The 26,197-nt window shown below is 56.0% G+C and overlaps 1 protein-coding gene, 1 long non-coding RNA gene and 1 other non-coding gene across 5 annotated transcripts; 2 read left to right on the forward strand and 1 right to left on the reverse strand.

The window, feature by feature from the left end:
* Nucleotides 1–12: 12 nt before the first annotated feature.
* On the forward strand, nucleotides 13–8,512 carry LOC140700300 (uncharacterized). 3 transcript variants are annotated; one of them, XR_012078691.1, is made up of 4 exons: nucleotides 13–292; nucleotides 2,160–2,245; nucleotides 5,359–5,439; nucleotides 6,521–8,512. It is a non-coding gene; the product is annotated as an uncharacterized lncRNA (long non-coding RNA). The 3 variants fall into 3 exon arrangements; XR_012078689.1 differs by having other exon boundaries at nucleotides 5,359–8,512; XR_012078690.1 differs by having other exon boundaries at nucleotides 14–256; nucleotides 5,359–8,512.
* Nucleotides 276–425, forward strand: LOC116277523 (U12 minor spliceosomal RNA). The gene has a single exon (XR_004186985.1). It is a non-coding gene; the product is annotated as a U12 minor spliceosomal RNA (small nuclear RNA).
* Nucleotides 3,658–26,197, reverse strand: CYB5R3 (cytochrome b5 reductase 3). Its single transcript, XM_072973631.1, has 9 exons — nucleotides 26,064–26,197; nucleotides 17,566–17,697; nucleotides 14,670–14,742; nucleotides 14,221–14,327; nucleotides 12,782–12,911; nucleotides 12,227–12,310; nucleotides 11,919–12,004; nucleotides 9,015–9,114; nucleotides 3,658–4,819 (listed from the first exon to the last, which is right to left on the reverse strand). Exons 1-9 carry the CDS (start codon nucleotides 26,082–26,084, stop codon nucleotides 4,647–4,649), a joined length of 906 nt encoding a protein of 301 aa, XP_072829732.1. The 5' UTR covers nucleotides 26,085–26,197; the 3' UTR covers nucleotides 3,658–4,646.

The following is a 26,197-nucleotide window of genomic DNA, read 5'->3' on the forward strand; positions in this document are numbered from 1 at the left end:
GCGACAAATCCGACCGAGCAAAGACCGGAAGGGGCGGGGTTCTCCCCGTGAGCCTTTGCGACGCCTGCTACTTATCTGCATACAGCGGGTCGTAGCCCTACCGTTCCCCAGGCTCCCCCATGAACACATAAAATGAAAAGCGACATAAAAAAAATTACTGAGAAAGATGAACTTCAAAGGAACGAGGTTCTCAGTTCGCTGGTCAACTTTGATACTCACCGTATGGGAAACGAGAATGGGATTGATTACCAAGGAAGTAACAGAAATACCTCTTTATGCCTTAAACTTATGAGTAAGGAAAATAACGATTCGGGGTGACGCCCGAATCCTCACTGCTAATGTGAGACGAATTTTTGAGCGGGTAAAGGTTGCCCCTAAGGTGACCCGCCTACTTTGCGGGATGCCTGGGAGTTGCGATCTGCCCGTCCCGTTACTACTGAAAAGTAGACTGGTCAGGAGCGGGGTAGGCGAGATTAAGTGGGTTGTTATTAGACCTAGCTGGAAAAGCTGAGGTACGAGTCATACAGTTATTCGGCTGGCGGCTGTAGAGTTCCTGAGCAGTTGCAAGAGCTCGCAGTCCTGTCCGATGAGCCCGCTGACTTTGCTGAGTACTTCTACGCAGGAAAGTGTGTTTAACATGGAGTTGGCGACCTTACCCTACTACTCCAAATCTTAGTTCTGCAGCTAGGGTAAAATGCCAACCGCTTGTTGGTGGGCGAGAAATAGACATGCGGCTCCCGGCTGCACACAGAAGGCTTATAATTGGTGCTCACGGAGGGCAGGGGAGAGGGAAGCTGGAGGGTCTCTTGGCTCACGTCCCAGGGGTCAAACGTCTTCCTGATTTGTAAAGCGGGGCAAATAACACAAAGCCTTTGCGAGGGTTAAATCAAGTGTTGGATACGTGGGGTTGCCTTTTCATTGATGCAGTTCCAGCCTCTAGCACTTGACCCTGGCATGAGGTAAGTGTTCAATAAATATTTGTCGAATCAATCAAAAAATACAAGCGACGCCTTTAGAACAGTGCCAAGCATGGACTAAGTGCCCTATGAGTTACTACTGTTACTATTTTCTAAGTCTAGCACCGCGAGTGGAGTTATGTACTCTTGACAACACAGCACACACAAAAAAATCTGCTGTCAAAAGGTCCGTGGAGAAACGAGCTGGTAAAGCCAGAGCTTCTGGGATTGGGCACCAGACAGGAGGGGAATCCAGGTCCCCCTGCGCGGCTGTGATTGGATGCTGGCTGGTCTGCCTTTTCTCAGCTGCAAAACCAGACCTAACTCCTCCCTCCCAGACGTGCGGGCAGGAACGCGGAGACCAGCAACAAGGAAGGGAGGGCCCCGCCAGCTGGACAGCTGAGGGCAGGTGCCGAGGAACCAGGAAGGGGTCAGGACCACAGGAGTTAAGGCCCTGTGGCTCCTCCACACGAAAAAACTGAAGTGTAAATAGGTCATTTAAATAATTTTCTTTAACTACCACAATAGGCTCATTAACTGACGTCATTTAATTCTGTGATTGTCAGCGGGGTGGCCCTCCCCCGCTGGGCATTTTGGAGCTTTGTGTGGTCGTGTTTGGTTGTCTGGATCCCGTCACGTGGAGAATGGGACTGGGTGGGGCGGTCCTGCTGGTTCTTCCAACACCGGCGACTTTCCCAGGTGGGAGGGGCCCGTCCCGATTCTCTGAATCATCTTCACTCCATTTATTGCATGAACACACAGGACTTTTTGCCCGGTGTGAACATGGAATTGCTACCAATGCAGCTGCACTGTAGCCAAGGAGTTGGGTCGTGCCTTGCTTGGAAACTAACCAACAATTGTGCCCGGCCTGGGAAAACCCGCATCCCTGGCAGCAGAGCCAGGAGGCGGGCTCCATGCTCCATCCTGCACCTGGGCAAACTCCCGATCCCCACTTCTGGGGGAACTTGGGCTCATCATTTACATGCTGAAATGCGCATCATTTTGTAAATTCCTTTTTTTCTTGCTCTTTTATAATGTAGTTGAAGCTTTGTGTTGATTTTTAACAATTCAGTATAGGTAGATGATTATCACCTGTGAATTTACTTCAGGAGAGTAAAGGGGCTGTTATAAATGTTATTTTCAAATGGTGTCAGGCCTGAGAGGGTGGAGAATCACTGATCTATTCACTCACCCACTTTACAGATGGGGAGACAAACCACCAGAGGATAGGGACCAGGTCTAATCATGCCCTTCTTTCTGGCTCCAGGAGGGAGCTTCTTGCGGCTCAGGTAGGTGTGAGGCAAACCCCAACCCTCAGGCCTGATTTCTTAACCTCCAGATGGGGACAGGAATGACAAAACCTAACGTGTGTTGAGTGTTCAGCAGACCTTGGCACACAGTAGGTGTGAAGGGAGTCCCAGCCCTGCCCCAGGATGTGTGAGAGCCAGGGACAGAAAGGAAGGTAAGAGATGAGTGGAGAAAGCAGCTCCTGACCCCGAAGCTTCCTGTGAATTCCCACATCCTCTCCTCTTCCCAACTCCACTCCAGCCACACTGGTCTCCACTGGATTCCCTGGGTCTCTGCCCCAAGGCCTTTGCACTTGCTAGTTGCTGCCTCTGGAACACCTCTCTGGTCCTGGCTCCCTCTCCAGCCTTGTCCTCACTGTCCCCTCAGCCACCAGCTTTCTTTGACCTGTTTCTGTAAGTTTCTTCCACAAGCATGTCCAACCACAAGGCCTTTGTCCTTGCTGTTCCACCTTGAACACCTACCCTCACAGGGCCAGCTCCTTCCCATCACATCCCAGCACAAACGTCATTTCCTCAGAGAGGGCTTTCCTGCTGCCCAACTTGAAGAACAGCTCTCAGTCCCACAGTGTCTCATAACCACCATTCATTTCCATCTTGGCATTTTCCCATCATTTGTTACCTGTCTAGTGTCTTTCTCATGAGCACCCCAGGAGCAGGGAGGGCATCTGGGACAGCCACAGCCCAGTCCCCAGCACCTGAGCAGTGCCTCAGTGAGGGAACCAGGAACTCCCTTCCCCACCTGGACACCCCTACCTCATCTTGGGCCCCAGCTGCAACCTGCAAGCCGTTCACTGCCCTGAGCCTCAGTCTCTCCATCGGAAGGTGGGGCTACTGACTTCTCCCTATTTCTCTCAGGGCTGTCCAGAGGAGAGAGTAACAAGGAAAACACCGGGAACACCTGGGGTTGTCCAAAGTTAGGACTGGGGACGTTTTAACATGGCTGAGATGATCTGAGGGGAGGTTTAAAAGCTCAGTGCCCGCAGTCCCTGGCCCAGCCTTCTATTTCCAGGAATCTATCCTGAAAGAAATCATCTGAAAGGAAGAGTGAAGATGGCCACTGTTATTTACAAAATCCACAAATTGGAAACAGCCCAACTGCCCAAGGAGAGGGATTTGCTACATAATAAATCATGACCCATCTGGGCCCACGGTGGGTTTCTGACCATAGGGGAAAAGCAGCAGCCACATGGTGGACCGTGTGGTCTCATCAGATTTATCCGGGTTTGCCTCTGCATGCCCGGTATTTTTTTTTCCTGTGTAGACTTTTCTGTACTCTCCAAATTTTCTACAACACAAACATCAGAATTAATTCCAGGCCTTGCACAGCCCCTTCCTGCACCCCTCCCTCCCCTACAACGACGCAGGTCACAGAGCCTCCAGGAGCTGCAGAAGGGTTCAAATTAGCATAGTTTTACTTCAGTATTTTGTCTGCTCATAAATGACTCTGAAAAAGCCGATATGCAAGAGGCTGGCACGCTGTCATCTAAAGGCAATGTCGAGGCTGCTAAGAATGTCTCTCAGACAAGAGGCTCTGCTCAAAACCTCCCTCTGCTGGAGCGAGGGCAGCAGCAGGGGCGGGTGGGTCTGGGACAGAGGAATAAACAGACATCCCTTAGCTTTGCCATCAGGGCTGGTGGCCCAGGACCCCAAGGCGGTGGATCAGAGGTTGACGGCTTGGACTTCCCAAGGCTGCCCAAATGTCTGGGTGTGCTGGGGAAATGCTGAGGCTTCAGGAGGCCCATGTGCCAGCTGGAAGGGCCCTTGGTCAGCCCACTCCTCCTACTCCAGCCCCAGGGAGAGCCCAATTCCCTGCTGGCTGGGCCTGCTGGGCCCTGGGGTGGGCACAGCCTCTCACACAGAGCAGCCCTTGCCAGGAGGACTTTCTGGTGTTACCTGTCATGTAGTGTCAGGTGCTGAGGGCTGGCTGTGGCCTTGAAGCAGGCAGGGGCAGCAGGCGAGGGTCCTGAGGCAGTGGCTGGGGGCCTGGCACCTGCAGCCGTCGGCTGCCCATACACTCAGGTTTATTTCCAGAGTGTGGTGCACTCCAGGAAGGGCGGGGAGCACGGTGCTGGCAGCCTTGGCCCAGTAGTGTGTGTCTGGCGGGGGGTGGGGGCAGGGGCCGGGCATCTCCAACAAGAACCAGTGAGACCCAGACAGGAATCTGTCTTGAAGGTGGCCAGTGGCGGCCCCACCTATAACAGAGCCCTGATCCCAGAGGGGCCCCACAGGGGCCAGCCCAGCAGGGTGACCTCCCAGGCACGGGCAGGCCAGGCTGAACCCGGCCACAGCAGGAGATGTGGGGGAGAGTGATGTTAAGGAACCACGCAGGAGGGCCAGGTGCGGGCAGGGCACAGGGAGCGCAGGCGGGCGGGTGGCCCGGCCATCAGAAGGTGAAGCAGCGCTCCTTGGGGTGGCCCACGCGTTCCAGGTTGGGCAGGCAGGCATACTGGATCATGGGCGGGGGTCCGCACATCAGCACCAGCGGCTCCTCCTCTGGGGGTGGGAGGTGGTCCCGGATCATCTCCTCATTCACGAAGCCCTGACTGTAGTCCCAGGCTGCGGGGTGGGAGAGCAAGAGAGCCCTGAGTGCGCCGTGTGACCAACTGCCGACCGCCCACCTGCCCAACACCCCCACCTGCGAGGCTAACCTCCTGTGATGTGAATTCCTCCCTTTTTTGACAAACACTGAAGAATGAAGAGGTTGAGCCCAGCAAACCCTCGCCCTCGTTCCCTGCCCCCATGCCTGGCTCACTCTGACACAAAGGCAAGCCCTTCATGGTTCCCCCACCACACTTTATAGTTTGCAAAGCTGTTAGCTTCCACTGGCCTCTCGTGTGGCCCTGAGAACCACCCTGTGGGTGGATAGGGCTGGGGTTACTGACCCCACTTTACAGATGTGGAACCTGAGGCCCAGAGGACCCAGATTAGAGCTGTCCGAGGTCACAGAACGAGGCATGCCCAGGGCTGGGACAACAACCCCAGGTCTCAGAGGTCCCCCAGCCAGTGCCCTGCACCAAGCTGGTCAGGGTGACGTTTTCTACCCCTGCTGCCCTTCACACTACCTGTGCTCACTGTCTGCCTCTTCCCCCTACCAGGGTGTCAGCCTGCGAGGAGCCGTGTCTGGTCCACAGCTGTCGTCCCAGTGCCGAGACAGCCTGGCACACAGTATTTGCTTGGTAAATAATGAATGAAGGAGTGTGTCCCAAATAAGCAATCGATGTGCCTGAGAATGGCAAGTCCAGAACACAGACTGAAGGTCCAGAAGCAGGACCCTGGAGGCAGCAGGGGCTCCTCTAGGTCCTGCCTGCCTCCCTGCCGTGCACACATGCATGCGCACTGTGTCTCCAGGTTTCTCCTGAGATCCAGGGCCACCTCATAATCTTCTAAGTGGCTGACGGTGCTCGCAGTGAGAACCTGGCGCCTCAAGGGCTTGAGTCCAACAGGGACCCTCAGGGACAGACAGGGGCTGCTCAGAGAGGTGGGCCGACAGGGACCACAGGCTGGCAGGGCTCTGCCAGGAGAGCAGGGATCTGACGACTGGGGGGGCAACAGGGAGTGGAGGATAGGGGGAGGCAGGCGCTCACTGGGGCTCCAACTCCGGCTCCACATCTGTGCTCAGGACCGTCCTGCCCCGTCACAGGGAACGAGGTCCAGAGAGAGGAGGTCTCCCTGCCTCTTTCAGATGTGCTGCCCAACAATGTGACTCCTCGTTCACAAGCAAGGAGGGAGACCTAGTCTGAAGCTCACCTTCCCTGGCAGTTTTTCAGTGGTCAGTCGGGGACTAAGGGCACATGCCGGCCTCTCAAATGACCCCTGGGCCAAGCAGCTCAGCAGGAGCTTAGTCCCGGAGCACCAGATGCCTGCCACCCACCGCACACCCCCTCCCCTCTAAGGAGCCACCACTGGCCACCTCCTGATCCCACTGTGGGTGCCCAACCCCAGGCCAGCCTCTGAGCGCATGTCAGTGCGTGAGGTGATTCCCCAGGCAGCTCCTCTGGCTTGGCTCCGGATGAGCAGTGGGGATGGTCAGAGGTGAGGAGCAGGTCGAGTTCTGGAGGCAAGTGGGAGGGCCATGCAGCAGCGTGGGTAGTAGATGGAAGTGGCAGGAAAAAAAACGGAGGAACCCTGACTCTATCCAAGATGACCAGTGCCCCACCAGGCCTGGCTGAGTCTGGGGGATGGTTTCCTGTATCCTGAGTCCCTCCAGCTCCAAACACCCAATTATCTGGCTTGTTTCTGTTTTTCACAATCTGAAAGAGCATCACAAAAGCCCTTGACACCAACAGAAATGCAGCTGTGGAAGTCCAAGGTCAGAAGGAGGTCACTGAGGTACCTTGTCTAGACGGACAACACTCACTGCATCACATCCTGTACACTCTGCGGGGTGGAGGGGAGGGTGGCCCTTGGGAGGGGCCAAGACAGCCCCAGTTGCTCTTGGGATGAGGAGTCTGCTGTGCTGAGCAATGGTGTATTCTGTATCTCACAGATGCTGAGTTAAGTAACTAACCACACCTCTCTTTTCACTTTGGCTGCTGGGAAGCTCAGAGGGATATGCATGGCCATCACAGTCCATGCTTCTGTACAAACATTATTCCTGATTCCATTTTGTGGCCCCACCCATGTTTTTCTTTTCAGTCTCACTTTCCATGCGTACCACTTTGACTCACTCTATGAGTCTGCCTAAAATCCCTTCTGGAATAAGGCAAGGCATAGATGGGCAGATAACATTTTTATAGCTGGGCAACAGATCTGAAAGTACTTTGTAAAAAACTGCATGGAACTAAACATTTGCTAGTATATGAAGTGTACAGGTATGTGAAACACATCTCAATTTTACAAGGATTTTTTTAGATAGTGTTTTTTTTTACATGTGTACTGAAAAGTGACTCCATGAGGGAAACAGCTGTATTTGCTGCATGAGCTGGCCCCTTCCCTATTCCTGTGCTTAGCTCCACGACAGCCATGCTGGCCTGTTAACCATTTTCCTTTTCGGCACATACCTTTTTCAGCCTATACCTAACGTTACAGCAATCCCTCGACTGCTCCGGAATTGTAATACTAAATGTAAGCGTAAAACACTAGGAGACTACCCGATTGTACCTCTCCTTGGCCAGTAACTGGGTACTCTTAAAACAGTCCCTACAAGGAGGCACTCTGGTCCTGGCATTGCCAGGTGCCACCACCAGAGGGCAGTGTCTGCCCCTCCCCCTGTGGCCGGCCTTGTGCTGGAAAAAGGGCTAGGGGGCCCGGCCAGGCAAGGGTGTTCCCATCACCGCCGATGAGCTAACCCTATCACATTACTGCAACCTGTAGAAGGGAGCTGCAACCAGAAGGGAGCTAGGCCATCTTTCATTTCCCCTCTTTTGAATGGGATGTGGGTACAAAATCAATGTTCCTTTCTTCCCAGGAAGCTCCAACTCCAGAACTAGCATCTCGCCCGACCTCCACTCCCCACCCCCTTGCCCGATTCTACTTTGTCTTTCCTGGGTCTCACTAACCACCTGCTACTATGCTCTCTCATTTACTAATAAATCTGTTCCCTGTCCACCCTCCCCGACTAGAACATCAGCTCATGGGGCCAGGCTGGTTTTGGGAACACACAGTAGGGGGTCCAGGTGGCCGCTCAGGCCAGAGGCCTTGGAACGCGACTGTCAGGTCCATGGAGCTGCCAGGGGCCCCAGCACCCGGTTTGGTCGACCCAGGAGGGCGGCTCCTCTCTCAGGGATGGGCCCTCGTGAGATGGGTGCCCCCAGAGCCCATCTGCTGGTTTCTTGGGGAAGCAGAGGGTGGCGTGTCCCCCTCACCATGGTGAGTCCCAGGGAACCATGGGGCTGTGTGAGGAGCAGAGGGCAGGTTGGCAGGACATGAATGAGACCACAAGCTGGAGCCCACAACGGGTGCTTGGAAAATGGCTGGTTTCTAATGTTTGGAAATCTCCAAATGCAGGCTCCCAGCTTCCCTCAAACGGTGGAAAGGCTGGCCTCCAGGGTGGAATTCCTGCACAGCAGGACCTCCTGCAGCGGGGAGGGGCTGCCCCTTGGACAGGCAGAGGCTCTCCAATCTACCACAGTCCCCACCACTCCCTATTATCTCCTGACCTGGAAGCCAAACATCACGGGGATTATCTACCAAGAAGCCTCAGCTGCTGCTTTTCTCACAGCAAAGAAATTAAGATATTTTTGTACCCACATCTCCCTGAGGCAGGAGAATAAAGTAGAGTTCAGCTCCGAGAGGGCAACCCTGTTTCAAGCTTTGGGGGCAGCCCTCATTCACTGCGTCCTACATGACCTTGGCAAAAAGCTTAAGCACCTGGGCAGGAAGAATGAGGGTAACTGTACATCAGCCCAGTCCACCCCGCGGGGCCGGTGACCAGAGAGGAGGTGGATGTAAAGTACCTTACAGGGTACCAACCGCAGCACGGAAACCACCACCCTCGCCCCGGCACCGGCGCTGGAGGCCTGGCGCCGAGAACCAGCCCGAGGGTAGAACCGGGCCTTCTTCGTCCAGCGGCGGCAGAGCACCAGGCCTGGGGCTCTGGTATTTTCTCGCCGTGAGATGTGTGGCACTTAGTCCCTCTCTCTGACCTGAGATGGGGTCACACCAGCCCCCGTCTCGGGGCCGCAGGGAGCACCTAAGGAGACTGCAAGAGCAGAAGGCTCCACACGGCAGAGGGAGGCCCGGCACGGGTCAGCACAGGCCAGCGCCCCCCGGGCCCCACCACCCCTCCACCCCTCCACCCACACGCTCTCACCTTCAGGGGCTCTGTCCACTGTGTACCAGAGCTTGAAGCGCGCAGAATGTTCGTTCCTCAGTTCCTCCAGCTCAGGCCGCAGCAGGATGTCCTTCTCGGTCTGCGGGGGGACAGGGCCCAGCAGTCAGGAGGGACGGCGATGGATGGATAGTGCCCTTGGAGACACTCGTCAGCCCGCCCAGGCGAGGGCCACACACTTGGCAAAGCTTCTGGGGAAAGTCTAAGTCTTTTTATGTTCTGGAACCTCAGGGGGTACATCCACAATTTAAGAAATATAGCCCCAAATCACACCTGCCCCTCTGCAGCCTCGCACACGCTGATCCCTCTGCTTGGCCTATGGCTCCCCACTCTCCGCCCGCCACTAACTTCTCCTGGCCAGCACCACACAGCCCCTACCCTTAGAGTTCAGCCTGTGTTACCTCCTCCAGGAAGCCTTCCCAGGCCCCGAGGGAGTGTCAGTGATCTGCTTCCGAAACAGTCTCTCTTTCCATTCCTAACCAGACTTTGCCCGGTGTGTTTGCAGGTCACTCACAGACAGACAGGCTCTTCAGGCCAGTGGGCGGCGTGACTGACCTCATAGGACTGTTGTGAAACTGGGGATCAAAGCTCTGTCAACCAGGAAAGGTCACCTGCTCATAGACGCTTACGGAGACCCAGGCTGGGTGAGGCAGACAATGGGAGAGGCATCTTCCCTGCTCCATATGCGGGGTGGCAGCCACCCGGCACGGCCAGCAGTGCCTCAGCATGATCAGCAAAAGGGACAAGAGGGGGCACCAATCGCAGCAGGCAGGTGGCAGGAAGGGTCGGACAGCTGGAGGCCACAGCGATCCACACCCCGAGTACCCGCTGTGTGGCGGGCGCAGGGGGGACAACGGGAGGGACTGAAGCAGCCAGGGTCCTGGGTGTCACCTCCAGGAGATGGGCTGCAGGCGGAGGCATGAGCCTCTGCATGTCCCAGGGACAGAGTGTCCACTGTTTCTTCCCATTTCTAAGACAGGGGGAGGGTCCCTCCTGCCCTGACAGGGTGAGGACAGTGACAAACCTTGGGCTGGCTGATTTCTGGGTGAAAAATGCAGAAAATACGGAAGAAAAGAAAAACCACCTGAAACTGTTCAGAGAGAACAACTGCTAGCATTTTAGTGTGCATCTTTTAGACTCTTTCCCTAAATAGCTATGTGTACTTTTCTTTTTTTCATAAAAATGTGATCAGGTACCTTGCCACCTGCTTCTCTCAGGTGAGCACACACCACAGAGCATCCACGTGTCACTGGCCACTGAGTGTCAACACCTTCCTCACCAGCTGCCCAGCTGGCACTGGACAAAGGGATCTCCTGTTCCCCACCGCAGGATGCTGCAATTGTTCTGAACGTCCCTCTTTGTGAACAATGCCTCTCTGACCATCCCTGCTGCCCTATCAATTCCTCAGGATAAACCTGAGGAAGTGGAGCCCCGGGAAGAACACACAACTCGGAAATAAGTGTCATGCACTCCCACCCGAGACTAAGGTGTGCCTCTCAGTCTTCACAACTGTCCTGTGAGGTGGGTCCCAGATTCCCTACATCACTGATGAGGCCCCCAGTCAAAGCCGGGCACTGAGGTCACGGAAGAAGGAGGAAGGGCGAGGCAACGACCCAACTGAAGGAAAGTGGTGATTTCCAGAGTGTGGCCTTCGGACCTCTGGGGTCCCTGGGGCCCCTGAGACCCTTCAGGGCGACCCTGAACGATTTTCATGTGATGCTAGGACTTTATTTGCATCTTCCACTCTCACCCCCTTATGAGCGAGGACTAGAATTTTCAGAGGCTACACGAATTGCAATACTGCGCTGACTAAATGCAGAAAGAGATACGGAGTCCACCGCCCTGGGAACGGGCTAATAGGGGCTAAGATGCCTGTCCGGGCGACAGAGGGCTGATGGCCTCCACAGAGACGGACCCAGCACTGCCAAGCTGAACGCCGCCCACCCTCTCACCCCACCAGCCAGCTGGGAGTTTCTGGCTCTTTCCATCCACCCCCTAGGCCTCGTCAAGGCTACTGGTTGGCCTCAGGGCGGTTTTCTGCAGCTGTGTGGAGAGGGGGGTGGTGTCCAGGGACCTCAGGCAAGCCCCTCCCCCTCCGGCATGGTTTCCTCACAGATGGACAGCATGGATGGCCAGATGGATCCTGGGGCAAGCTGACCTGAATCATAGCTGAGCACAGCCCCCACACAGTCAGGAGGTGTCCCCTCTTCGCCTCCCACAAAAGGGGCATTACTTTACAAAATCCACATACTCCTCCTGAAACACGGAAACTGGAAGGACCCTTGTGATGATCTTGCTCCATCAGCTCATTCCACAGTGAAGGAACAAGGCCCAGAGAGGGAAAGGGACATGTCCAAGGCCACACAGCAGGCCAGGCCAGGCAGACAGCAGGTGTGGGGAGAAGGACGTGCACTCAGGGGTCAGAGCCCAGGTCCAAACCTGCTCTGACCTGCCCTAGGTCAAGCACCTCGTGCAGACGTGCCCTTGGCAACAGCCCCTCGGGCTCCGGGCTGCTCCCAGCCCAGGCCAGTATTCTTCCCACTTCCCTGACAGGTTCCAAACTCTGCTTGTGGTGAAGGGAGCTCCGAGGTTCCGAGGAAACAGCCAGGGGAGCAAATCTTGGGGTGAGGGTGCTCTAGGTGCTCCCCTCTTCACCCCCCAAGCAACCCCACTCAGGTCAGACACCCTGGGCTCTGCACTGAAGGCCTGACCCCACCAGCCCCTGTGAAAGCTGCTGTGCATAGACCATTCAGAGCACCCCTCATATTTCAGCCACTCCGAGCATCTCCGCAGAGCTGCGCAGATCACCACCTGAGCAGTGCCTGCTAGGTCCGGCGCCCCTCTCAGTGGGAGTCAGGTTTGCAGATCTCAGGGGCACCCACTGACCTGGTTGGCAAAGAGTAGGTGACACACTGTGTGGTCGTCCGGGTCCTTCATGATGGCGCGGATCACCTGCAGCATCGGGGTAATGCCTGCAAAGCAGCCACCCCCCCACATGCCGAGTGAGTGCCTGCTGCATACACACAGGCCTGGTGCCAGGCAGACGCCCAGCAGAGAGGTGCCAGGACAAGTGGGCCTGGGTCCCTGACCCTGGGCAGCTCCCTATCGCTCGTAATCTATGCCCTGTGCCACCCCAATCCCAACTGCGGCACCTGCCTGCAGGGGACTCAGCAAGGGGCTCCAGGTCCACATACCCGTTCCTCCTGCGATCATGCCCACACACTTCACTGTCTTGATGACGGGGTTGGATTTCTTGTCTGGACGGATAGCAAACTTTCCTGGGGAGAGGAGAAGGGGTGAGGCCTGGCTCTCAAACACACCACACTTGGGGGAGGGACAGACTCTGTCCCTCAGGGGTTCAGGTGGGACAGCCACCTGGTCAGTCAGGCTGCGGAGGAAGTGAAGGAGGGACCAGGACCAGCTCAAATGCCAAGAGGAGCACAAGGATGAGTTCTTCACTGTGGACAGTGTGGGGAGCAGAGGAGGCTGAGAACCACAGGTGTTCCAGCTCAACCCTCCTTGTTTGTTTTCGGCCAAAGCTGGACTGTTGGCTACATTTGGCCCCCAAGGGAAGCCAGTCTACAACGTCTGTGCTGGTTGACTTATCCCCTAAGAGCCAGGGAAACTGAGGCCCCAGAGAGGAGTGGCTTTCCCAACAAGAGTGACCCCTCCAGACAGCAGCAGAGTCAGGACCTGCACCCAGCATCCACTGTGCCCACCAGGTCCTCAGGGATTCCAACCCGGATCACCTTTTCCCTGGTAGACCAGCAGCCCATTTGGGCCCCGGAACTCAATGGTGTCTCCAATCTTCATGTTTTCCAGGTACTGGGACATCTTCCCTCCAGCAGGAAACTTGGGGTGGGTGTCTTTGAAGTAAACCTGCAAGACACATCCATAGTCCTCAGCCCCCTGTTCCCTGGGTTGCTGGGGGAGCTCTGGGCCACAGCAGGGAGGAAGTGCCTCTTCTGGTGTCTTCCACGGCCATGTGTGGCCTTCTCCAGCAGTGCCCCTTCCACTCATCAAAACATACTCTGTCCTGTTGCTCCGGGAGTCTGCCCTTCCCCTAGAGTCCCCTTGAAAGGCAAAGCGCCAGCCTGGTATCCAAGGCAGCCGACCTGAGGGCTTGATGGGTAATGTTCTGCCAAGAACAAGCTCTGGGACCCCCTCCCCACAGCAGATTCCCATGACTGTCAGCACAATAAAGGCTCAGAGAAGCCAGCTCAGCCACGCCCTCCCAGTGGATGTTCAATTCTTTCCACTTTGTGCTGCCATAAAAATGTCACTCTTGGAACTTCCTTCTCTGTGCCCTTTGGGAGTTCAGCTTTGGAAAAAGGGATGTGCCACAACCCTCATACAGAGACAAGCAGAGAGAGGAGCTCCAGGGCTGGGGAGGCTGCACTGGGGGCCTTGTCCTGGGCGGGGCCCTGGCCTGCACAGGGGAGCTGGGACAGGAAGCCTGGTCCCCAGGGGTCCCCAAGGTGACCATGGGGGTTTGGGCCTTGACTGGGGAGTCTCCAACACCCCATGCCCACTGGCCTGGGCTGGTTCACATCTTTTGGACGTGTACTCAGAGAATGTGGACTCAGAGAACATGGCTGTAAAGCTTGTGCTTCTAATTTTCATAAAAATGTTCTGGGCTTAGCTGTCATCTTTCCTTCCACTCAGTATCTTGTTTTTAAAGATCCTTGCTGGTTGTTCTGGGTCTCTCTGGTCTGTTGTTTCTGATGGCTGCATCTTCCCTACAGTGTGCACCCAGCCCCCAACCGGTGATGGATCACAGAAAGCCCCTCACCAGCTCCCAGGCAAGACCCGGGAGCCTTCACACTGCGCCCCCAGCAGGCCTGTGGGATCCTTCTCAGGGAAATGAGCAGGCACCCAGCTCCCTGGGCTCTCCCAGGCCCAGAGTAGGAAAGTGAGCCCCGCACAAACTGCTCGGCCTTCCTGGTTCCTCTTCTGCGGACGATCTGTCTTTGTCTGAAGACACGCAGCCTGAACACGACCCCTGGCCTCTGCCGAGACCCCAGGCTTGGGCTGTGCTGGTGAACTGCGACTTGCTGTTCATTCGGAAACCAGGTACAAGGGAGCACACGGCCATCAGAGGCCAGGCTGCGGGGGACGGGGGCTTCCGGAGGCCTTGGCTGTGATGTGGTCACCCCCCCCCACTACAGCTGTGGCCCCGAGACCTCACCTTGATGACCAGGTCCACAAAGCCCTTGTCATCATCGCTGGAGACGGGCGTGTAGGGCCGAATGACCAGGTTCCCGTCGATCCGAGCTGAGAGGTAGATGTGCTGGCCTGCAGGATGGGGAGGGGCAAACCTGGGCTGTCCCCTGGGTCTTGTCAACCGACTGCCCTGAGCCCTGTCCAGCATTCAAAGCCTGGCCTGACCTCGGCTCCCACTGTCCCTTCCACCCTACCAGGGATTCCCATTACATCCCAGCTCTCTGCCTTTGCTTGTGCTGGTGCCACTGCCAGGGACATCGGGGCATTTCCCCTCTCATTCTGACTCTCATCCTCGAATGCCCAGGATGGCGTCACCTCCTCCTTGAAGCCCTCGCTGCTCGAACTGAAATGCAAAGCCCCTACCTCTCTGATCTAGCAGCAGCTCCATGTGGGCTGGGTAGGGGCTGCACTCACCGACGGGGAGGCCCAGGATGTGCTGGGGTGATGGCAGGGCGAAGCGGAACCGCCGGGTGTCATGGCTGATGACCTGCAAAGAAGCCTGAGCTGCTGGACGGTGCCTAGGGCAGAGGGGCCACCAGAACCAGAGCCCCCACCCCTCCCTAGAGCCCAAGTGTCACTGAGAGAAGTGATGCCAACGCGAAATGTGGACAACCTACACACGTGTGTTTGAGGGCACAAAGGCCAGGTTCACCCCGGCTGTGCCTCTGCTCTCACTGGTCCAGAGGAAGGCAGTGACATGCCTAGGGCCACAGAGCAAGGTGCTCAGAGCAGGGAGCAAGCTCAGCATCCTAAACAGAGGCTGCCAGATGGCCCAGAAAATTCCAGGGGCAGGAGGGAAGGCTCCACCTCTGCCACAGCAGGAGAAGTGTCCTAGGGAAGAACTCGGGGACTGGGCTGGCAGAATGGGGCAGAGCTGAGACAGGGCCCCATCTGCCCAGGCCTAGGACTCAAGAGAGGGGCTCTAGAAGGCCCCTGGGAAACAAGACAGAATGACTGGGGCTGGGCTGCATAGGGCAGGAGGCCACTGGGGCTAGCCGTGGCCAAGAGCCCAAAGCCAGGCCTCCACCCTGTGCAGGGTGTGCACCCAGGGCATAGTCAATGGGTGGCAGCCATTCCCCTCCAGGGTACTTAAGAGCCAGACTGGGCCATGGAAGCAGCCTGGTCTTAACAGGGGCCAGGGGAGGCGAGTGTCCCACAGTAAGCTGTGGTCAGAGCTGGGGACCGAACCTGGTGCCCTGACTCTGACCTAGGCTCCAGAAGGCTCGTGTACAGTCTCCCCTGCACCAGGGGCAGCAGGAGGGTGGGTGTGGAGGGGCCATTTGGAAGGAGGGCAGCTAGCTGTCCAACAGATGCTCACACCCACACAAGCCAAGGTCAAGAGTATTACCACCCAGAGGAGGCATGACAAATCTCTCCAAAGGGACAGAGCGTCACTCTGAGCATCACTGAAGTGTACGAGCAGAGGTAGGTAGCCTGGATCTCAGGAAAGACAGTGCCCAGCCACTACTCGGGGCATAGGGCTTGATGGTGGCATGTGGGCCTTTCTGCCCCACAGCCCAGGCCTAAAGCTGGAAACAGAGCCCCAAGGCCCCTTGTGAGTGGATTCCAAGATTATCAACTGGTCCTGGGGCTCAAGGTCAGAAACCAACATGCCACGCATTTCTGGAGGAAGAACAGAAATCAGGGAAAGATACTGATGCTTACTATGCTGGACAACCTCTAGCCCAGCACAGAAAAGTCACAAGGATGTCTGAGGGCCCAGCACGGGGCTGGCATGCTGGAGGCTGCTGGCTGTGATGACCTGACAACAGACTCAGAGCTTCAGGTGACCTTGTGGATCTCCTGGTCCAGTCCAGCTGAGAGCAAGGGAGGGCAGGGCCAGGGCCCCTCCCTGTGCCGCAGCGAAAGTATCAAGAACAGGCCCACCCGCTGACCCTGCAAAGCCACCATGAGGCTGCGACGGGGGAGGGTAACTGCTAGGACATTTGCCACCTGCCCAACCAAAGGGTCCTGGAGGGTCCATTGGACGACAAGCCGATGACAAAATACCAGTCATCAAAACTAATGCTTTGGGTTAGACGTGAATGAAAAGGTGTCCATGTCCCTTACAGCTGGGTAATAACATCACGTTGTTAAAAAAGAGAAACTAAGCACACACACAGCGGAGCGTCCACACACAGGGCACACAGGCAGGCGATGCCAGGAGAGACTCACGCTGACCCGCGAACAGGCGGGGAGGGGCACACTCACACTTCACGAACAGTGTTTATAGTCAGCACACACAAATCCTACATTACTTCTGGAATTAAAAAGGTAAAAGAAATTTATAAGAGGAGAAGGTTTCAAAACATCATGATTTCATTTCAGTAAGAAAAAGTTGTGTATAAAACACAGTGAAAGGATTAAGTGTGGTCTCATCTAGGAAGTGGTGATTTTTCTTCTTGTTTTGGTCTCTCTCCGGTTTTTGTCTCCTCCGAACTCCCAGTACAATTGTGGACACACATCTCAGCAGTCAGAGGAGCCCCAGCTCTTGCACGGAGCCCAGGCGCAGACTAGAGCCCGGGACCTAGGGCCTCCAGGAGGTGCTAACTTTGTCTGCCCCATGACTCAGTTTTCCCTGTCCCACCCCTCCTGAGGCAGCTGCGGGGGCCAGAAATAGCACATGGGAGGGGCTTTGAGAGGGAGAGCAAGGCAGAAAGCAGCCTTACAGGGTGGGTGGCTGGGCAAAGGAGGGAGAGGACGGTTTTAAATCTTGATCAGAGGTTCGAAAAGGAAAAGCATCAAACAGAAAGGGCAAGAGCAAGCCCATCACGGGGCAGATGGAGCCACACACAAGATCAGAAGATCACACAGGGACTCTGCACAGACAAAAGACTCTAGGGGCCCTGAGCAGGTGACTGTGGAGGTGGGAGGGAGGAGGGAGAAGTGCTTGTCCTTAAGGAACGGGACCAGGACAGCCACAAGGCCCAGGCCTGGGTCCTGATCCTACTCCTACTTCTAACTCACAGTGTGACCTCTCTCACCCTCTGTTTTCCCACCTGTTACAGGGGCACCTGGACCCAAAGGTCCTTACATGGTCCCTCCCACTCTGACATTCTGTGGGATGGTGAGTGGGGATCAGAAAATGCGCTCTGTGGTCAGAGACCTGGGTTGAGATCCCTCGGTCACTTACTGGGAGCCTTAGAGAGGGACCTTACCTTGCTTTCCCCATCTGTAAAGTGGGCAGGTAATGGGACCTACTTTGGGAGGGCCATTCCCTGAGCACACAGCAGGTGCCCGAGAAATGCTGTGATGCTGACAAGGAGAGAGAGGTGCCATGCCCCATGATCCCCTCGGACCCTGCACTGACCTCCTTGTCAATAAGCCGCAGTGGGTACTTGACGTCCGGGTTCTCGAGAGTGATGGCCGGGGTGGAACGCTGGAACAGCTTCATGAGCAGGCTGTACAGGAACCAGACTGGGGAGAGGACCACGTGGCCCAACTGAAACGACAGGACAGACCCTCGAGGTCAGCTCGGGAATGGAGTGGGGCCTGCCACCTGCACATCCCCCAAACATATCGGTTGGTTCTTGGTCTCTGGTCATGTAGTCCTCTGCCAGGAACATCCTCTCCCCACCATCTTCATCCAGGGAACCCCAGTTCTATTCTCGTGCCAGCTGGGAGAAGTTACAAAAACCAGACTTGTGAAACCCATCACTGCATTACTGAGTTGTTGGGAAAGCTCCAATTCCCCTGAGAAAAGGGAGAAAGAAAGCTACCTAACTTATCATACAGCCCTTTTCACTTTGGCTGCCAGGAAGCTCAGCATAAAGTTCACAAGTATCTGTGCTTAATCTTGAGCACTGTGTATCTGTGCTCCCTCCCTGCCTTTATTCCTTTAGTTAATTTAGTTATTAAATGATGTCAAGGGCTATTTCTATTTAAACAAACAAACCCCGAGCCCTGGGGTCTGCCTTCAGGTATTAGGAACAGCCAAGGCACTGAGCTGGACACTGGGAAGCTCTGCTCCTTGCTGGCTGTGTGACCCTGGGCAAGTCACTTCCCCTCTCAGAACTGAGCTTGACCAGGTGACCTGCAAGGTCCTCCAAAGCTCTGAGTCTACTGCTCAGCACTATGCTGAGCCCACACAGGCAATGATCAACCTCATGACAACCCTAGGAGGTAGGTACTGCCATCACCACCACTGTACAGATGAGGAACCAGCTCAGAGAGGTGAGGTGACTTACTCACAGTCACACAGCTGACAGGTGGAAAGCTGCAACTCAAACCTGAGTCCACCCGCCTCCCAATTACACTCTTAAATATCAGGCCCATGCTCACACTCCTGTGAGGCTCTAAGAGGCTCTTCCTTGCCAGCCCCTAACCCCCTACATCTCAGCCTCACAAAGACTCCAAGAAGTGGTTTGGATTTTTTTTTAAAACAGACAAAACCCAAATCCCATGGCCAGATAAAACTGCTTAGGCTTACCTGGTGAGGATAGCTTTGCAAAGAAAGACAACTAACCTACTGTTCATTCTGGCTGTTTTAGTCCCTGGGAAAATCACTTAGCCTCCCTGAGCTCAGTTTCCCCATTTGTGAAATGGGGATCATAGAACCATACTCCCCGGTTGTTGAAGCCATGGAAAACGGCAAACCCAGGCCATCCCCCAGCAGGCACTTGACCTTACTGGGCATCTCCTGTGCAGCAGCTACGCTTGGCCATCCAGAAGTCTAGTCCTGGGCAGCCTTTGAGATCTCGACCGCAAGTCAGATGCAGGAAGAAAGCAAGAAGGGCCTCAGACCAACCCTACAGTGGAGAACTTGGCAGACCCCACCCCAACCAGTGAGCAGTGCAAGAAAGGGGCCAGCCAACACTGTGCACCTTCTGCTCTGACGCAAGAAGGGCCCAGCACTGCCCTGTGTCTTCCTTCAGGAGCACACGACCTGCCTCTAACCACGAGGAATCAGAGGACCATTCTCCAGGATAACCAGCATGACTCTTCAAAAATGTCAAAGCCACGAGAAACATAGACAGGCCAAGGAATGGGTCTGGATTAAAGGAGGCTCTGGTGGGCTGAAGGGTGGCACCCCCAAAATATGTTCACTCAGAGCCTGGGGATGGAAAAGGGGTCTTTGCAGGTATAATTAAACCAAGGATCTAGAAATGAGATCATCTTGGATTACCTCGGTGGGCCCTAAGTCCCATGACAAGTGTCCTTCTAAGAGAGCGCAGAGTCAGAGCAGAAGGTCATGTGAAGACAGGGACTGAAGCAATGAGGTGACAAGCCAAGGAACCAAAGATTGCCAAAGCCTCCAGAAGCAGGATGAGGCAGGGAGGACCCTCCCCTCAACCTCCAGAGAGCGGCCCTGCCAACACCCTGACTGCAGACTTCTGGCCTCCAGACTGTGAGAGAATGAATTTCTGTTGTTTTACGCCACCTAGTCTGCTGTAATTTTTATGGAGCCCTAGGAAATTAATACAAAGGCCAAAGAGGCGGAGCAACTGAATGCAGTATGTGGTTTTGAATCTGACTCTGGGCCAGGGGAAAAAAAACAAGCAGTTATGAAGGACAATCCTGAGACAACTGGTGGAATATGAATTAAAGCCCATGGATTAGAGAATAGCATTGTATCAACATTATGTTCCTGATTTGATCATTGCCCTGAGATTACACAAATGTCTTTATTCTTAGGAGACAGACACTGAAGTATTTAGAGGCAAAGAACCATTATATCTGTCATTTACTCTCAAATAATCTAAAAAATAAAAAAATATATATATATATACACATACACACACATATAATAAAGTAAATATAGCAAATGTTAGTATCTGGCATACCTGGGTGAAGCGTATATAAGGGCTCTTTATACATTCTTGCAATCTTACTGTAAGTTTGAAATTATTTCAAAATAAAAAGTGGAGAGGGGAGTCCACATTGGCAGTTCGAATAGCGAGGCTGAGAACCAAAAGTTCTCACAAAACACTGTTTCACTCACCCACCCTAGTAGACCTCCCTGACTTTAGTCCTCACAGCAGATGACCATGTGCATTCTTCGTTACAAGTTCCCTTTTTTGCCTCGGCTGCCAGGAAGCTCAGAGCCAAGCTCCTTGCTTGCACGGAGGCCTCTCTGCTTCCTCTGTGGGCCTCCTGAGGGAGCATATTCTGCAGAGCACAGATCGAAAGTGGCCCCTGCCCTACTAAGGGTTAGGTGAGAGGATCCTCACCTCTCAAGGCCCAGCCCCACTGCTCCCTCCCTTCCTGGAAGCCCTGCCAGGATCCCCCACTCTATCAACTGGGGAGGACACTCTGGCTCTATATCTGAGGCCTCTCTGAGCCTCAGTATGTTCATCTAAAGAAGGAAGGAGGGCCACTGTCTGGCCCACCACCCCGGGGAAAGGAGATGGGGGCCTAGGTCACGGAGGGGTCTATAGCCTGGGGAATGTGGGCACACACACAGGAGTTTTCCTTACCACTCTTGTGGGGCCTCTACACCCCAGGAGATCGACTACCCAACTGAATGAAGGACAGGGCACCAAGATCCCACACAAGGCCCGGCCCCGCCCCCCAAACTGGCCTGGCAGATTCAAGGTGCCCAGCTGCAGATCTGGTTACAGGCCTTTTGTTGGGCTCAGAGCACTGTACCTCTCTCACAAGCAGGGCCTCCAGGCTGGGTACAGCCAAGGCCTTGCCTCATGGGGCTTCTGGCCTGTGACCAATGGATCTAAAGGGAGGCCTGAGGGAGCTGGTCCCAGCATCCCAACCCCCACAGGCCACACAAGGGACCCCTGGCCACCTGTACATTTAACCAGCACCTACCATGTCCCAGCCACCAAAGGTATTTCACCCACCATGGGTCTCATTTAAGGCCCACTGGCAGCCCTGGACTCTGGGGTCGGAGACCCGGGTTTGAGTCCCAGCTCAGGTTCAGGAGAGAATCTTCACCTCTCTAGCCTCCACCTTCCTCAAGTTCATGAGTATGGTCCCATCTAGGGCTGAGGAGAAGCTGAGGCTGGAAAAGGCCATGCACAGAGCAAACGTGGCCAATGTCCCCAAGCTGGCCCTGCTCCAAGAGCAGGCCAGGAATCCTCTGGGATAATCCTCACTGCAACCCCGGGCTATGGGTCCTACGATTATCACCAAGTTACAGATAAGGAGACTGAGGCCCAGAGAGGGTCAGTCACTTGCCCCAAGTCACACCAAAGTCAATCCTCAGAGGACCACACTCACGATAAGAGATGCTGTTGTCCCCATTTCTCAGAGGTTAACATGACTTGCCCATGCCATGCAACCCAGGCCTATCTAGCCCAAAGCAAGGCTCTTCCCAAATCACCTCCCAGGACAGATACCCTGTCTGTGCCCCAGTCATGGAGCCCATAGCCCACATCCACCTTGTCCACCACAGTCCAATATCCTGCCTCCCACAGTGAGGCCCCAACTGCCAAAATCAACAGGCTGCTCCCTCCCCACCCACACCCTCAAACACCCACCATGGCTCCCCACTGCCTCCACTCAAGGTCCCTACTATACAGTCACAAGCCTTTCTTGCCTTAGGCCTTTGCACACTCTCCCTTCTGCCCTGAATGCCCTATCTCTTTCCTCATCCAACCAGCAAACTCCTATTCATCTTACAGAGCCCAGCTCAAATGTCAGATCTTACCTGACTGGTCCCTCAAGCCCTCAGCAGACTTCTAGAGCTCCTGCCCTGCTTTGCAAACTCCTTGGGGTGAGGGCTACTCTGCTGATTCCTCTGCTACAGGCCTCTCCCATGTCAATCAGGGAAGCCCTAGCCATGGCGAACATTGTTTAGGAAAAGTTGAGTGAAGTTACATTTGCAGGAAATCACCATTGTTGGGAGCCCTGGAAATAAACTGAAATGACATTAAGAGCCAAGCAGAGTTGTGTTTGGTGCTCCCTGGAGTTTTATTTCCCCCCAGTACAGCTGTTTAAGTTCATGGTCAAGTTCAGTAACTAAGCCCCCACCCCCACCCCAGCCTGCAGCTTGCTTCATGGTCTGCAAAGCACCTTCCCTGCATTTATTTCCTCACTGACCCACAGCAGAGGGAGACAGGCCTACTGCATTCTTCATTTAGCAAACAAGAAAACAGACTCAGGGAGGACTAGGGTGGAGTCTGGGCTTTGGTACCCAATTTTCTGTTGCTCACTTCAAACCTCTCACCTGTCCCCAAGCTCACAAATGCCAGCCTGTGGTAAGTACTGGGCTGGCAAAAGACTCGTATGTCAACAGCTCTGAAGGTGAGTCCTCCGCCCTTGCACAGAACTTTCAGAACCCAGGCACTGGGCTTGAACGACTGGGCCAGCTCCCCATGTGAGGTCACAGACAATGCAACATGGCAGACCCCAGAGAAGCTCCGGGAAGGCAGAGGGATCTGTGTATCTCATTAACACTGCATTCCAGCACTCAGGGCAGGGACACTCGGTAAATATTTGCGGACAAACTCATGAAAAGACAACAAGGCCCTACCTCTCAGTCTCTCTCTGACTTTTCTTACTTTGTCTGGAAGTTTCAGGAACCAGGACAAGAGGCAAGATCCCTCCCAGGCAAGAGTGGGGCTTGGCCCTCCACAGAGCACAGGCCCGGCAGGCTGCGATCCTGGCTTCCTGGCTGTCTCCTCACCTGTTGGGCCCACCCACCTCCCAGAGGTGCGGTGGGACTGGAGCCGCTGCTGAAAGGAGTTGCTCCCTGAGCAGTTAATAAATGTTTGTGGCCTTCCTTCCAGTCCCCACCCTGGCCATGGGGCCAAGTAGAAAACAGGCTTGTGTGAGAAGTGGCCCAAAGGCCTGGATATGGATCAGGTGTCCAGCTTGAGTCCAAGCACAGAGCCAGAGCACCACACCCAAGGACAGCCTGGCCACTGAGAGAGCAGAGGGGGACTTCGTATATGTACAGATCCCTATCTGGGGAGGCAGCTGTGGGCACCCCCTCACACCCTCATTGTCAGTCAGTCCTTCAGGCCACAAACCGCAGTAAGCACAGCTGCCAGGGTCCATCCAGGATGCAGGGACACAGATCAGGGGACCCCATGTCTCTGAGGAGCTCAAGCCAGTGGGGGAGATAGACATGGGCAGAGAAAAGGGTGCAGTGGAAAGGTGAGACTCCACCTCTGGAAAACTGGAGGCTTTACCAGACTCACAAGGGGTTGGAATAACCTGGTCTGGCCCAAGGTGCCACTCCCACCCCTGCATGCAGTGGGCAGAGTGAACAGGAGGCAAATGGCAGAGGCCAAGGCCCCACCCTAGCTCCTCCTCAGCTGTGCTGCTAACACATGCACACACACGCACACGTGCGCACACACACGCACCCCACCTCACCCCAGCCACCGGTGGGGGGGGGGGTGTCTAGGGGACAGCTGCCTCCCAGGTCTTGACCTGCTGCTCTGCAGGCCACGCTTTTGCCCACCAGGGAACCCACCACCTGCCTTCCCCGCCTCTAATAACACAGAAAGGGGAGAGAGAAATGGGGTGCCAGAGTCCCAGGATGTCTCCAGGGAGCCCTCAGCTCACCTACCATAGCTAAGTGGTTGGATAGCCCTGCTACCCACAGAGGGCATCCTGCCCAGCTGCTCACCCCCTGGAGCTCCCCACTGAGATCCTGGCATCCACTCTACCCAGGACAGGTCTGGGTGGGCAAATGGACTTGCCAGGACCCCTAACCTGGTAGGCCCATTCCTCAAGTGCCAGCCCCATGTGCTGAGGCTTACCTGCACTCTGCCTGCCCGCCAGCTGTCCTGCTGGGATCTGAGTGTCTCCCTCCCTCATGGCCCCCTTCTCAGGAAGTGGGCGGAAGTGGCAGGGAGTGGAGGAAGTTTTGCAGCAAGGGGCTCCTGGCTCCTGCCTCAGAACTGTGGGGGAAGGGAACCGCCCTCTGCAAGGGAGACACAGCCAGCTTCCCAGGGGCTGGGAGCCTGGGCCACGGACTAGGCACAGAGCTGTCAGGGGCAGTGGGAAAACCCTGGACTCTACCTGTGGTGGCGGCCTGTCACAGTCCACTGAGCACTCACAGATGTGCTGGGGGCAGGGGTTCCAGAGTCGGGGATGGCAGGCCAAGCCTCCAACGTATCCCTAGGTGGCTGGCAGACTGAAGTGCCAAGCCCTCAGCCACCCCGCTTCCCAGGAATGGGAGGAGGCCTCTCTTAGAGCCTGCTTGTCTCAGATAAGATGCCTGGTGCCCAGAGCCCAAGCCAGCCTCCCTCAGACTGTGTGGAGCCTCTGTGCCAGGAGGCATGGCTGGGGTCTGTCTGCTGTGAGTATTCTAGGCCGAGCAGGGACTCCAGCAAGGCCCAGAAGGAAGGGGCAAGCCCACCCATCCCTTGGACAGAGGAGGCTGGGGAGCTGGTAGAAGTCTCCTGATGCCCAGACAGGGCTCTGCCCCTCACAGAGAGGATCAAGGGGTCCTTGGCTACTCGGCAAAAATATCTGGAGCAGCCACACGCTGGGGACACAGAGACAACTCCAACAACATGGCTAGAAGGTGAGAAGAATTGTGGGAAAACAGCAGGGATGAGGGTCTGGTTTGGGGTCAGGAGGCTGAGCAGTGAAGGACGAAGGCGATTTCTGGGAACACAGGACATTATACTCAGCTGGGATGATATCCACAGGTCTGCCCTGAACAAGGCTGTCCTTTGGTCTGAATGTCCCCCAGAGTCCTGAGCTGGGCCACACATTCAGGAGCAAACACCCAGGCTAAGAGGCCTTCTGCCTAGTCCCCAAGGGGGAGCCTCACAGAGCCAGAGAGAGGAGGCAGGCGCCTGGGGTGGAGGTGGAGGCCACTCGAGAGGCTGTAGGCCTAATCTTCCCAGGGGCAGCCCGCCCCAGGTGCCCAGCCAGCGCCCACGGACCAGAGTGGGTGGGGCTGGGGGCTGCCCTCTAGCGGAAGCCTTCACGTGGAACACAAGCCCCCCAGCAGTCTTACGGTTTTTGAGAAATCCGAAAGAAGGGGGAGGGAGGGCAGCCCTGGGCGGACCCAAAGTGACAGCACAACAGTGGACTTTGCAGCCCCACAAGTTCAGGCTCTGCCAGGCAGGCCAGTGGCCAAGTCCGAGTGGCATGTGTTCATCTGTAAAATGGGGCCAACATCGCTGGCCTGGCAAGTTTGTTGGGTTAAGGGAGGGCCACAGCTTAGCTTGCTGCCCAGAGAGCCCAGTGGTTGTCCCTGGTCAAAGCCCTGCGACCCGGCAACATCGCACAGACACACACACACACACTTTCACTCTACATGCACACACACTCCCATGTACTCTCACAAGCTCAGCACACACTTGCTCACCCAATCTCTCACAGCCTCACTCACCCACATGCACACTCATGCACACACACACTTCATACCCACACACCTGGCCACACACACTCCCGCTCTCACAAACTCAGACTCACATATATAGGCGCTCGCGCATTCACTCATCACACGTGCTCAGTCATACTTACACTAACTCACACTCTGGGTCACAAGTCATATCCAGTCCCACACTCGCTCTCGCACACGGCCGCATTCCGCCTCCGCTCCGCGCTCGGAGCCAGGCCGGGCCGAGGGCGGCGGCGGGCGGGGCCCGTTGGAATGCGCGGCCACCGGCCACGGGTGCGCCCCTCGGCCAGGAGAGCTGGGGTCCCGGGGCAGAGGCCCGAGTGTGAGTCACGGCCGCACGGGGACCGCGGGGGCGCGGCCATCCGGGCGGAGGGGCGGGGCGGGGTTGGGTGAGGTCCGGCGCCCCGGCCCCGCCACGCCGCCCCTCGCCGCCGGTCGCAGTCGGCGCTGCCCGAGGCGGAGGCCCGGAGCCCGCCGGTCCGCAGCGGTGCCCCGGACCCACGCCCCCGCCCCACAGAGGACGGAGCCCCGTCCCCGCCTACCGTGCTCAGCTGGGCCCCCATGGTGGCGCCGCTCTGCGCTCGCTCCGCCGCCGCCTAGACACCCAGGCCGCCGCGCTCCGGGCCCGCCCCCTGGTAGCGTCACGCTCGGAGTGGGCTGGGGCCGAGCGGAGCCC

Source organism: Vicugna pacos, chromosome 12 (assembly GCF_048564905.1).
Source record: "Vicugna pacos chromosome 12, VicPac4, whole genome shotgun sequence".
NCBI classification, from domain to species: Eukaryota; Metazoa; Chordata; class Mammalia; order Artiodactyla; family Camelidae; genus Vicugna; species Vicugna pacos.

Excerpts from the sequence above, each read along its gene's own strand:
- CYB5R3 (XM_072973631.1), bottom strand. The coding sequence starts at position 26,084 with ATGGGGGCCCAGCTGAGCACG. Across the intron at positions 9,115-11,918 it reads ACCTACTCTTTGCCAACCAG|ACCGAGAAGGACATCCTGCT; the intron begins GTCAGTGGGTGC and ends GTCCCCCCGCAG. Across the intron at positions 4,820-9,014 it reads AGTGGACAGAGCCCCTGAAG|CCTGGGACTACAGTCAGGGC; the intron begins GTGAGAGCGTGT and ends CCCACCCCGCAG.